General features: G+C 58.1%; 2 protein-coding genes across 2 annotated transcripts in view; both read right to left on the reverse strand.

Annotated features, from left to right (window-relative positions):
* The window catches only part of DMKN (dermokine), a 14,052-nt gene extending 11,119 nt beyond the window's left edge, over positions 1-2,933 (reverse strand). Inside the window, 6 exon segments of the mRNA XM_012651489.1 lie at positions 196-246; positions 1,325-1,552; positions 1,672-1,722; positions 2,013-2,069; positions 2,181-2,358; positions 2,530-2,933. Of these exon segments, the coding sequence (XP_012506943.1) occupies positions 196-246; positions 1,325-1,552; positions 1,672-1,722; positions 2,013-2,069; positions 2,181-2,358; positions 2,530-2,933 (969 nt within the window).
* A 6,348-nt stretch (positions 2,934-9,281) lies between these two features.
* The window catches only part of SBSN (suprabasin), a 4,445-nt gene continuing 1,462 nt past the window's right edge, over positions 9,282-12,264 (reverse strand). The window contains exons 2-5 of the mRNA XM_012651490.1: positions 11,746-11,991; positions 10,305-10,370; positions 10,124-10,168; positions 9,282-9,305 (exon numbers count right to left, since the gene is read on the reverse strand). Of these exons, the coding sequence (XP_012506944.1) occupies positions 9,282-9,305; positions 10,124-10,168; positions 10,305-10,370; positions 11,746-11,991 (381 nt within the window). The remainder of the gene's footprint in view (positions 9,306-10,123; positions 10,169-10,304; positions 10,371-11,745; positions 11,992-12,264) is intronic.

Below are 12,264 nucleotides of genomic sequence, written 5' to 3' on the forward strand. Positions count from 1 at the left end.
GAAGACTCTCAGTCCCCTCCCAGACACCAGTTCCTGCCCCACTGGCAGCATTTCCACCCCAGGGCGCCCACCTCCACCCCACTCGGGGGCAGGCTGGCCCTATTCTCCCCCATTCCCCAGGGCCCCTGCTCCTCCTCTTCCTCTCCCCACAGTTCCAGGGAGATTCGTGCCCGTGCGCGCTCACCAGCCGCTCACCTCGGGTTTATTTCCACCGCCGCCGCCCGAGGAAGAGCCGCCATTGGACCCCTACGTGGGAAGGCGAGAGTTCATTCGCTGTGTTAAAAGGACTTGCAAAGGGACCGCTCATTCCCAGCGGGACGATGGATTTGTTGCGACCCCTGATCAATTTAACCCTCTCTCCAGCCTCCAGACCTTCCCCGTCTCTAGCCGGGTGGCGGGAAGTTCATCTGAGCACGGAGAAGGCCAGGTGTGGCCGAGGTATTTGGAAATGTGCGACGATTTGGGGAATCTGAGCTGTTGCCCACACCCCACGCCCCCACCGCAGGCCAGGGGTGGCAAAGCCTCCGGAGCCTGCCACCAGGGGACAGGAAGCGGAAGGGACCCCTGGAGTCTTCACCTGGGAATCTGAGTAGCCGCTTTGATCAAAATTCCTAGAATTTTCTAAGGGTTGGTCGTAGATGGGAGGAAATGAGGGTAGTACAAGGAGCAGTAAGTTCCAGCACCTTCTGTTATTCGGCTTATGGCTACTTCCCTCCTCTTTCCTGGACCTTTCCCGGCCCCCACGGAAGCCAGGTGCGGCTCCCTCGCTTCAGACCCTCTCCCGGAGCTCTAAGGCGGCTGCCAGGCGTGGCTTCCCTCCTGGCCCCTCGCCCACCCCTGGGGGCCTGTGTGCCCTGCAGCTACCGGTTCCGTCCCCACCACGGCTCTGTACACGTCCTTCAGTCTACACACGCACAGTCCTGTCCCCATCCTCTCGGGAGCTTCCCAAGCAAGTGTCCTATTTTCCCGTGTCCACCTCCTTTCTTCCCTCCACCACCCCGGCTCCCCCTGGCTTGCCGAGTGAACGGACTGCAGGAGTAGAGGTTAGACTGGCGGGAGAACCTCCCCACCGCCGCGGAGCGGAACACAGGGAAGCGCGGGTCGCCGCTTGTGCAAAACCGTAGCTTGTGCGTAAGAGCACAGCTTGGTTGGGGCTGGAAGGTGGGGGACAGAGGCTACGGGAGCCCTGGGGTGACAACTGCCAGTGAGGCCACCCGCCCAGGGGCGGTGGCAGCTTTGAGGGAAAACTTGGAGCCCATGTCCTCGGCAGGGACCACCAGGGGCCTCGCCCCGTCTGTCCCTTCAGTGGAGGTGCAGAGCTCACCCAGTCCCTCCCCGGACTGCCTCTGCCACCACTGCCGCTGCCGCTGCTGCTGCCACTGCCGCTGCCACTGCTGCTGCCACTGCCACTGCCGCTGCCTGACTGAGAGCTGCTGCCACCACTGCCACTGCCGCTGCCACTGTTGCTGCTGCCACCACTGCCGCTGCCGCTGCCACTGTTGCTGCCGCTGCCACTGCCGCTGCCGCTGCCTGACTGAGAGCTGCTGCTCCCCTGAGAGGCAGGAAGGGACCAGAGCGAGGATTAAAGACTCCAGGACCTCTTCCCTCCTCCCCCTCCTCTCCTGCCCGTTTCCTCCCGGGGCAGAATGCCCAGGCCGCCCCTCCTCTTACCCCAGAGTTGCTGGAGCTTCCTCCTGAGCCGGACGGCGGGGGGTTGGTGCACTGCAGAGGGACAGGGACAGCGAGTTTAGAGACTTTGGTCACAGCCATCTCCAGGAGCCAGGCCTCTCCTGTCCCCTGGGGCTTGGCCTTCTTTCCCCAAAGGCGTCCCCCCACCCCACCTCCCCTTCCCATCCCCCTGCCGTCTTCCTGGCCTCCTCCCAGGCCCATCTCTTTCTGGCCCGACTTCTTCTCACCCCAGTCCCCCCTCTGCCATCCTGCTTCCTCTTTGTTCCTCCCCGCTTTCGGTCACAGGCACCAGGCACCTCTTCGTCCCAGACTCTCCCTCTTACCCCTGTATTCGGGCTGCTGCCTCTCGTTGAATCGTAACCAGGCTGGGCCACGGCTCCCTGCGGGGAGGGTGAGACTGAGTGCAGGGCCCAGAGGACGAGGGAGGCGTGTGGGGAGTGTGGGCTTGGAGGAAGGGAGTGGCAGGGATCGGGCCGGGGCGGTGACTTTACCTGAGCATTGGTCCCAAAGTCTGGTGACCCTCCGTTGCTTCCTGGGCCCCAGGATCCTCCAGGAACATTGGTTCCAAAGCTGCCTGATGGGCCTCCGGGGTATCCATGTCCCCAGGGAGTCCCTGAACCTCCGGGATTGGCCATGCCGTGGCCTCCAGATGTTCCCTGCAAGAACACAGTACCCGATGGGGGAGGGCAGGCAAAGCAACCGTGAAATAGACAGGAGCCGGAGCAGAACAGAGAGAGAGAAAGGACAAGGCGTAGAGGAAGGGTGCATAACATGGAAGGAAACTGCCCCAGACAGCCGCAGATAAGAGACCCAATCACCCTTTCAACCCTGTCCCAAGATCCTCAACCCAGCTTCCCAGCACTCACCCAAGAACCGCTGCTGCCGGGCACCCCCTGCCAGGAGCTGTGGGCAGCATCTGCTCCGTGTTCAAGGACATTCCCAGCCTGTCTGCCAGCCTCACGCCCACTGTTTCCAAGAGCATGGGCCGTTTCCCCGAGCTTATGGCTAAAAGTATCTGCCGCGCCATGGCCCGTGGCCTCCCTGACTCCAGAGCCCGCTGCCCCTCCGGCCTTTTCGCCAATGGCCTGCCCAAGCCCCTGGCTAATGGCATCTCCCATTCCGTGACCGATGGCCTCCCCAACGTTTGTTCCAGTGCTCCCCCCTCCACCCTGCAGCGGGCCAGCCTCCCCGCTGCCCAGACACAGGGCCAGCAGGAGGCAGGCCAGGGACCCCTGCAACTTCATCTCTGCCCAGCCCCCTCTGCCTCTCCTGAGTGTCTTCTTCCCACCCAAGCCTACTTCTTGTTGCCGTTTCTCTTCCTCCGCGTGCCCTCCTCTCTCCCCTTCTCCCTCCTGACTCCTTGTCCTTCCCTCCCTCTGGGTGTGCAGCCTTCTCTCTCCTTCCCCAGACGCCCCTGCCTTCCCAGAGTCCTCCTCCCTGTCACTACTCCTTATACTGTAGGTTGGGACAAGGTGACAGGGCTGGGCGGCCCTAGGTGCCTCCCCCAGTGACTCAGGGCCCGGCCACCGGCCACCGATAGGGTAATGAGCCGTAATTGGGAGCCTGAGAGGCTGTGTTGAAACAGAGAGGGAGCCCGACCATCAGAGGGGTGAGACGACACAAATGCGTTCCAGTTTCCCAACCCCAGGAATTTGGGGCACAGGGTGGGGGCAGGGGCATCCGAGGAGATAGGCTGGTGGAGTCTCCTGGAGGCGGCGGGGTGGGGGGACTTGGGAGGGAGGGGGTCACAGGCAGGACCCCACCAGGGTAGCAAGGACAGGGAAGCCCAGTGGGACGGGGCCCACCTAGGCATCAGCCGGCCCGGCTCAGGGACACCAGAGTGACAGACAGGTGCCCCTTGTTGGCCGTTCTCAGTTTCAGTCGGCCTTCCTGTCCCCCTCCTCCGTCCCAAATTGCCACTAAAGGCGATAGCATCCCTTCCCGCCCGCAGAGACAGCCTGGCAGCCGTGGGGCTGCGGGGAAGGCTCTGATGTTCCGGGAAGCCGTGAGTGGGGACCCGAGGGGTCAGGGAAGGAAGCGGCCACGACCCTGAGAGCAGCACCAGGGTGTTTCGGGGAGCGTCCTGGCGAGAAAGCTGGGTGTGGAGCAGGGAGCTGGGCGGGCCAGCCACCCCCAGGGAAGAGTGGGCGGGAAGGGCCAAGGGAGGGAGCAGCTGACCCAGGCGCCCGTCCTGTTTGCCCGGCCTGGAGGGGCACCTGTGTGAGCTCACAGCGGGGCTGCATTTGCTCAGCCCCCACCCGGCTCCCCAGGGGCCAGGCCAGGAGCAGCACGGCCCTCTCCCAGCCCAGCTCGGGGTGCAGAGCGCGGGCTCCCCAGGTCTCATCCCTGCTCGGCAAATACGGCCGCTTCTCCGTTCCCAGGGGCCGCGGGGCCTCCCACTTGGCACCCTCTCAGTATCACTGGGACTCATCGCCCAGTTAGGAGGGGCCGGTTTCCATCCACCTTTCTCAACGTCTCCCAGTCAGTCTCTGCCTCCCTCCCTCTCCACCCCGACTTGTAACATCCGACACTTCTCACCATGTAAACACAGTCCCCGTCTGTCCTCCCCAGCTCCTACCTCCCTGTTATTCCGTCTCTGACTCTTTAATGAGGATAATAATGGTGGTGGTAATAATAATAATAATAACTATTGCAGCTCCAGCTTAGCAAGGCTTTCCGTGTGCCCAGCACTGGACAAGGCATTGGAAGGATCCTAGAGCCCTGGGACACAGGTCTTCTTATCACCCCCGTTCAGAGACACTGAAATCGGGGCTCAGAGAGGACACAGTGACAAGGGCCAAAAGAGAGTGGGCTGCAGGGAAAAAACTGGGCCCCCAGGACGGGTAATGGAGATGCCACCGGGCAGGAGGAGGGGTCCCGGGCGGTGCATTCGGGGACTCAAAGGCTCCTTCCCGAACTCTCTCACTGGTCTGTGCCTTCGCGGTGTTGTGGGTCTGCCCTCTCCCTTCTCTAATACTGACGTGTTTCTTTAAACCAGCTTACTTTGTTTACTTAAGAATATTTAAGTGAACGCTTTATATCACCGCCATGAAGGGAAAGCCAGGATCACTGGCCCATAAATAGAAAGTACTAGAAAAACATAGTGACGCGCAAACAATGGCATTCCACTATACTGGCCATGGCTCCCGTGCCGTCTTTGATAAAAACAAATATTAGCAAGTATGAGAGAGGTGTTTGGGCACACGAGCACAGAAGTTGAGTCCTTTTCTTTAACATAATCAGAAAGCTTAGAAGACAATGGAGAGGAGAGGAAGTTTCTCACCGTGTGATTCAGAGTTATCCAAAGCCTTGTCCACCAACCAGCTAAATTCTCCCATGACACCAGCAGTCCCACGTTCTGCCTTCTGGGAAAACTGCCCTCAGACACTGCTGGACCCGAGGGGCCCCCTTGGGTCAGTCTTAAGGCGCTTAGTACACACCTATTGTGAACCACGTAGAACATCGGGTGCTTGCACATGCGTGATCTCATTTAATCCTATTACCTCAAGAGTTCCATACGAATCCCATTTTACAGATGAGGTAAACGAGGCGCAGGGTGGTTAGCCGTCACACGCAAGATCGTATGTGCAAAGATCATGGTAAAATGGAGCTGTCAAAATTCGACCCACGTCTGTCTGACTCCCAAACAGCTTTTTTTCCTACACCACCAGGCCTCCCTCGTTCTTGTATGTAACAGCACCCACAAATCCGACGTGCCCACATCATGCCCAAGACCTTCTGGACTTTTCTGTCTAGTGCACTACATTATTTAACAAATACCGATTGAGTAGCTACTCTGTGCCTCACCTATTCCAGGCGCTGGGGATACAGCACGGAATAAGATCATCAAAACCTTTCTTCTTGCAGAGCTTACATTCATTCATTCATTCATTCATTCATCGTAGGCGAAGTTGGACAATAAACATATCAGACAATGAGGACCCTATAAAGACAAATACAGTGGGGTGAGGGAATGGAGAAAACAGAAGAGGTATTTTAAACAGCATAGTCAGGAAAGGGCCATTTGAGCTGAGACCTGAAGGAAGTGGGAGAGTGAGCCATGAGGTTGTCTGGGGCTGGAGTATTCCAAACAGCAGAACAGCAGTGCAAAGGCCCTGAGGCAACAGCCTCCTTACTGTATTCAAGCGCCATTGTGGCGGGAGCAAGAGGGGAATGGGAGGAGTTGAAGTCAAAGAGGTAAAGATCATGAAAGGACTTTGACTTTTACTTGGAATATGTCGAGGGCTCTGAGCTGAGGCAGGAGCTAACAGGGTTCCTCTAGGGAACAGACTGGGGGGTGTTGGGCAGTAGAGACCAACCCTTCAGGGAGGGAATGCACACTGGACTCAAGTGTAGTGGGAAGATGAGGCCTTGGGTCTGGGTGATGTCTCTGCTCCCTTCTGTGGGGTCTCTGGTCTCAAACTGGTGTCAGCAGGCTCTCCTCTGCCACAGCGCCTATGGTGGATCCTAAGCTGAGATCCTGGCTCCACCGCTCGCTGACCGTGACCTTAACCCGTCTGCACAACAGTTTCCTCGTCCATGAAGGAGGTGAATGTGAAGATTAGCTGGATTAAAACCTGTAAAGAGCTTGGAGAGGTGCCTGGCTCACAGAGGCACTCAGCACATGTTCTTGGTAGCATTGGTCATGGTGGTGCTGTCAGAATGCTTTCTTGGCATTGTTTAACCTTGAGACACACATGCACAGACACACACACACACACACACACACACACACACACACGGCCTGCAAGGGCCAAATGCAAAAACTTATTTTTAAAGAGGACTCCTTTGGAAGTAGCCCCCTTCCCCTTCCTGAGGGTGACAGGGGACCATGCTGCCTCACCAGTAGGGATGGCCTTGAATTGGAGCCCTACCATCACCACCAGTAGGGATGACCTTGAATTGAAGCCCTACCATCACCACTCTCTGCCTTCCCCGAGCCTCCTCTTCATCATCCGTAAGAGGATAATCATGGCGCCTGCCCCATGGGGTGGCTGCGAGTTCGAAATGAATCACGTCTGGAAGTGCTTAGCACAGACCCGGTAAGCACCCAGTAAAAGACGGTTGTGGGAGCCCTGCCCAAACTCCTCTCCCTGTCCTTCCACATCTGCAGAAACCCGCCCTTCCTCTCCTTGTCACTCCCTGGCCTGGCTCCGCCCGTCTCGGGCAAAGCAGCCTAGTTCTTGTTCATGCTTTTACTCTATGGCCCTTCCCATGTCCGCTCAAGCCAGTGGCTTCCCCTCTGCTACTTGCCGGACGTTTGCGCCTGGCTTCGACCTCACCTCTTGAGCCCCTTCGTCTAGGAGGGAAACGGATATAATATTTGTCATGTAACTACAGACTGCCATTAGCAACATGAAGATCAATGTGCCATGAAATAATGACAAGGGTGGACTGTTGCTCTGGTTGGGTGGCCAAGGTAGCTGAGACCTGCAGAGTGAGGAAGAGTCAGCATGGGGGACAGAGGGGCTGGAGAATCGTCCCAGCAGAGGGAACAGCAGACAAACCTCCAGGCTTCAACACCACCTCAAAGCTCTCCTTTTCCAAAGGCCTCCCAGAACTGACCCTTAGCACGTGTGGATCATCCCACATCTCTTTGGGACTTTCAGAACCCCCGTCCAAGTAACCCAGCAAGAAAATGTGCATGAAAATAAAGTCGGTGAAAGCTTTTACTGTATAAAGGAAGGGTTCCCTTGAATGTTACCTTTTCAAAGGCAGGTTTTGTAGGATGCCTCCAAGTAGGGCCTCCTCCTGTTCGTGTGAAACAATGCCCAGCACAGAGTAGACCCTCAATAAACGTCTGACACAAATGAACGGTTCTGTTTATTAAAGTGCAGCACACAGATATCTACAGTTTACTTTGAAATGCATCAGAAATCCATTGATACGTGGCTAGACGGATAGATGTGTGATCTAGCATAGTAAAATAGTTAATAGTAAAATGTGAATGATAGAACCCAAGTAGTGAGAATGGAAGTATTCACTGTAAAATTCTTTCATCTTTCAGTATGATTGAAATGCTCTTAAAATAAAATATTGCAGGGGCAGGGAAGGAATATATATAATAAAATGATGGTCTTCCACAAAATAAGGGAAAAAGCAGTGAGTAGAGTATCGGGAACTTCACGTTTATTGTGCAAACGCAGGTCCTTCCCCTCGCGGAGTATCCCCACTGAGGCACCGCTGTGTGTCTGCTCCCGTGTTCTGTGTATGTGCCTGGCCTCCTCGGGAAGGCTGTAAATGCCCCAAGGGTGAGAACACTGACTTTTATTTTTGGTCCCAGGATTGATGGAATTTTGGAGCTGGAAGCGATGCTTGCAGTCCTCCCGTTCAGACACCCACCCCCTTTATAGAGGAGGACACTGTGGCCCTAGAGCGGAAGTAAGCTGCCTTCGGCGCCTGTTCCTTATGGGAACACAGGTCTCCCCGCAGCCACGCCAGCGCTCAAGAGTGTTACAGAGACCTCATGGGCAAGCGCCAAAGGTCAGGTTCTCGCAGCAGACAGGGAACCGGACCCAGGCCTGCTGCTTTCTCAGGGGTTACCTTTCAAGTGCCCTTGCCCGACTGAGCCTCAGTTTCCTCATCCATACAATGGGGATAATAAGAGGACTTCACCTCTGGGTTGTGGGAGGCCTCAGTGGCTACAGAATATGAGCAGCTCTTCACGCGGAACCCGGGACCCCGTAAGTGCTCAGTGCACAGCAGTTGCCGGTGTTATCGTTGTTCCTCTGGGCCTTGGGTGTCTCCGTTCATGTCCCATTGTCACTGTGTCTTCCACCTGAGCCCTCCGTCCCTCCCTCTCCTTCCCCGGGAGGATCCCCCACGTGTATCTCTGTCCTCTCTCCATTCACTGAGTCCTCCTCAATGCCGATGCCAACCAGGAAAAGACCTCCGTATTTCCAAAGGGTCCTCTGTAGCTCGCAGGCCGTTTCCCTCCCTCCGCTTACTGCGTAAACTTGGTCGTGTTTCCCAACCCGTGCAAGCCTCCACGTGCTTCTCTATAACATGAGGCAATAACAGTACCTTTTACCTAACTGGGTGGCTGGGAGGATTCGATGATGTCATGCATGTAAAGCGCCCAGCAGGGAGCCTGGCGTGTTTTAATTGCACAATAAACACAAGTAACTATTGTTATTCCTCTGCTGCCCCACCCCCTGAACGGGCGCCACCTGGGCTCCCGCCGAGCTCTCCTGGTGCCTCTGTCCTCAGCAGTGGCCTGTGCAGGACGTCCCTGCACCGGTGTTCTGCCCAGTGCCGAGCACGAACCTTGCACACCAGCAAAGCACGGCTCGTCCCTGCTAACTGTCCTCTTCGAGCTGATCAGCCTGACAGCTCCAGCTCAACCCATCCTGCGCTACAGACCGCCCCCTGCACTCCTTCTGCAAAGTAACAAGAAAAGACAAGCCTCTGCCCCCCGCACCCTCCCTCCTTAGGGAGCACAGTGGACCACGATGAGAGAGTACAGTGTATAACGTTTATTCACAAATCTCAGGGACTCCAGAAACCTATCCCCCCACCCCAGTTCTTCCAAGTCATTTCAGCGGGTATGACAACGGGAATATTAGTCTGCCCAGCAAGGCCCGGGCATCAGTTTAGGGCATGATGTTGGCGACGCCCTGGAAGAGAGGAGAGAGGAAGTGAATGCAGGGTACAGAGTCATGTGGGGGCCTGAGGCCTCTGTCCCTACCCCTCCCGAGAAGTGAGAGGGACGCTGGCTACTCTGGCCGAGGAATGGGCTACGTTCTAGGCGATCTTAAGGCAGGTGGCATCCAGATTAGTCAGAACAGGAAGTCAGCCCTCCCAGGCAAAGGTGCTGGGAGCCTCTGTAGGAACCAGGAAGCCTTGTCTGTACTCGGAGGACCTTCTGCCACCCCCATAGCCGGGGACACACAGGGCGCGCTTTTGCCTGTCGCGCACCCTCGGCCTGTGCCCCAGTGCAGGCAGCAGACGTATTACGCGCACTGAGACAGCCTGGGCCCAGAGGGAGGAGCAGGATCCCACAGGAGCCTTTACACCGGGTGGAAGCTATGGGGGGGGGTCTCAACCAGGAAAGAACAAAGCCACAAGTCCCCACTCCCTGTACGACGACGACGCAAGCAGCAGGGCAGGGTAGCAGAGGTATTCACAGCAGGGTGGGGAAGGGAGGGAATGGAGATGGCAGGAGCAATGACAGGGAGCAGGCTGGCATGTGGTGGGGAAGGTGTTTCAGCAGCCCCTCCTCCCTCCCTGGCTCCTGGATGCACCAGGGTCCTGGAGGGGACTCAGCGGGAATGAAAAGCCCCCAAAAGGTGAAAGCAGCCCGCCCAGGGGAAGAGCAGGGGAAGGCGGGGAAGGCCCCTGCCCGGGGAGCTGCCCGGGGACAGGCACCGGGAAGGGCAGGTGAGAGCATCTCGCAAGGCAGAGAGCAGCGCGGGGACGCCATGCGGGCACTCACCCTCCACAGAGCTGGAAAGTTGATGAAGGGCTTGTTGACCGAGGCCTGGAGTGCAAGGACAAGCAGGTCAGTCCCCAGCGTGCGTCCCACCCCCCTGGGGGAAGTCCGTGGGGGAAGTCCGTTGGGCCTCCACTCCCTCCCTCCCGAGTCCACGAGGCCACCCCGCGCTCGGCAGACTTACTCCAGACGTTAATGTGGTGGTTGCGGCCCCTCCGTGCTGGGCGGAAGACCCGCCTTGATGACTGGCCTGTGGACAGAGCCCAGAGCGTCATTACAGCCCCTCAACCCCCCAAGCTCCTTCTCCAGTGGCCTGGTCCCCTCTAGGGTGACGGGGGCTGCAGGGAGGCACGGGCTTAACCTGCTGCCTTGTCACTGTCCGGACAGAAGACCCGAAGCCCGGGTTGCTGTGGGAACTCTGCAAGAGACGGGAAGGAACCCCGGGAAGGGTGTGTGCCTCCCACTCGCTGCTCCTCCCAAACCGCCTTTTATCTCAGTCAAGGACACGGTCTCAGTCACCGAGAAGGGGTCTCACTGGAAAGGGAACCTAGGGGACCCACGCGAATCCCGGGACCGCAGTCTAGCCTCAGCCCTGACCTCAAATCTACCCCTTGTACACACAGTCCAGCTGTATCCCTAACTCGGGCTCCTTCCTGTCCCTAATCCTGTCCCCAGACACTCGGGCGTGCATGCCTCCCCGGCAGTGCTCCCGCCCCTGCTGCTGTCGCCAGCTCAAGGCAGGGCCCTCTGTCTGCTGTGCTCTCCTCCCCACCCGCCCATCCCTGGCGTGCTGCCTGGCAGCAGATGTGGTTCTGGGCTTCGGGGCCTGGGCCAGTCTCCAAGACAGTGCCACCCACATCTTGCTGATCCCATGGAGGCTGGAGAACGGGGCATCGAGGCATACAGGAGTCAGCCTCCCGCTGTTCCCCAAGCTCCCCCCTCGGTGCCTGTTCTGCTGTGAATGGTGCCGTTGCCTGGCCTCCACTGTCTGTCCCCTCTGCAGGAATGGGGAAGAGAAATCCGCCCGAAGGCCCCCCCGATTGGGCGTGTAGAGGAAAAGAAACATCCCCGACCCGCAGTTCGCCAACGCCGGGCTCTAGCCGCACGACCTCGGCAAAGCCCCTGAACCTCTCTCTGAGCCTCCCTTTCCTCGTCTGAGAGTCAGGGCGTCAGCATCTGCATCCTGACTACCCCAGAGGTTTTATGAAGATCAAACAGAACAGGGCTTATCTCCAAAAGCCGTTCCTCACGCTCACGCTTACACTCTGGGTTTCCAACACTCGTTCCATTTGCGCTGGAACAGGTGTCGGTCTCAGTGACTGTTCCCTGTTCCCCAGGAGACGTTTCACGTTCCTCACGTGAGGCCCCCTTCACCAGGACGGCAGCTCCCTGAAGGTGGGCCTGGGTCCCTTCCCCACCGTCTGGTATGGGCTTTGCGGACAGGATGGCTTCATCCACCCGACCGGCCGACCACAGCTCCTTTGTAAGGGAGGTGGAGAAGGACGGAGTGGTTGCACGGCCGCCCAAGCGTTCACCAAACGAAGCCTACGCAGACTCCCCGAATGTCCCCGGGGTTCAACCTCCCCCCACCCCTTTCTCCCCATCCCCCACCCCTGTTCACCTACATTCGGCAGCTGGTTGGCCTCCTTGCCGGCTTGGTTGACCCCATTATGAACATCCTGCTGCAACCTGTCCACCTCCTTCCCGGCCTGGCCAGCGGCGCTGTGGACACCTTGGCCAAGTTTCTCCGCTTCCTTTCCGGCCTGGCCAGCAGCATGGTGGACGCCTTGGCCAAGTTTCTCTGCCTCCTTCCCGGCCTGGTTGACCCCACTGTAGGCCCCTTGGACCACTTTGTCTGCTTCCTTTCCGGCCTGTTCAATGGTATGGTGAACTCCCTGGCCAAACTGCTGCACCTCCTTCCCCGCCTGGCCGACCCCAGGATGGACACCAGGGACTAATCTGTCTCCCTCGTTCCCAGCCTGCCCTGCAGCGTAATGGACATCACGGCCAAGCTGATCCACCTCCTTCCCCGCCTGGCTGACTCCATGGTGGACCCCTTGGACCACTCTGTCTCCCTCCTTCCCAGCCTGCCCGAAAGCATGGTGGATCCCCTGGCCAAACTTCTCTGCCTCCTTCCCAGCCTG

Source organism: Propithecus coquereli, unplaced genomic scaffold (genome assembly GCF_000956105.1).
Source record: "Propithecus coquereli isolate 6110/MARCELLA unplaced genomic scaffold, Pcoq_1.0 Scaffold358, whole genome shotgun sequence".
Classification (NCBI taxonomy): domain Eukaryota; kingdom Metazoa; phylum Chordata; class Mammalia; order Primates; family Indriidae; genus Propithecus; species Propithecus coquereli.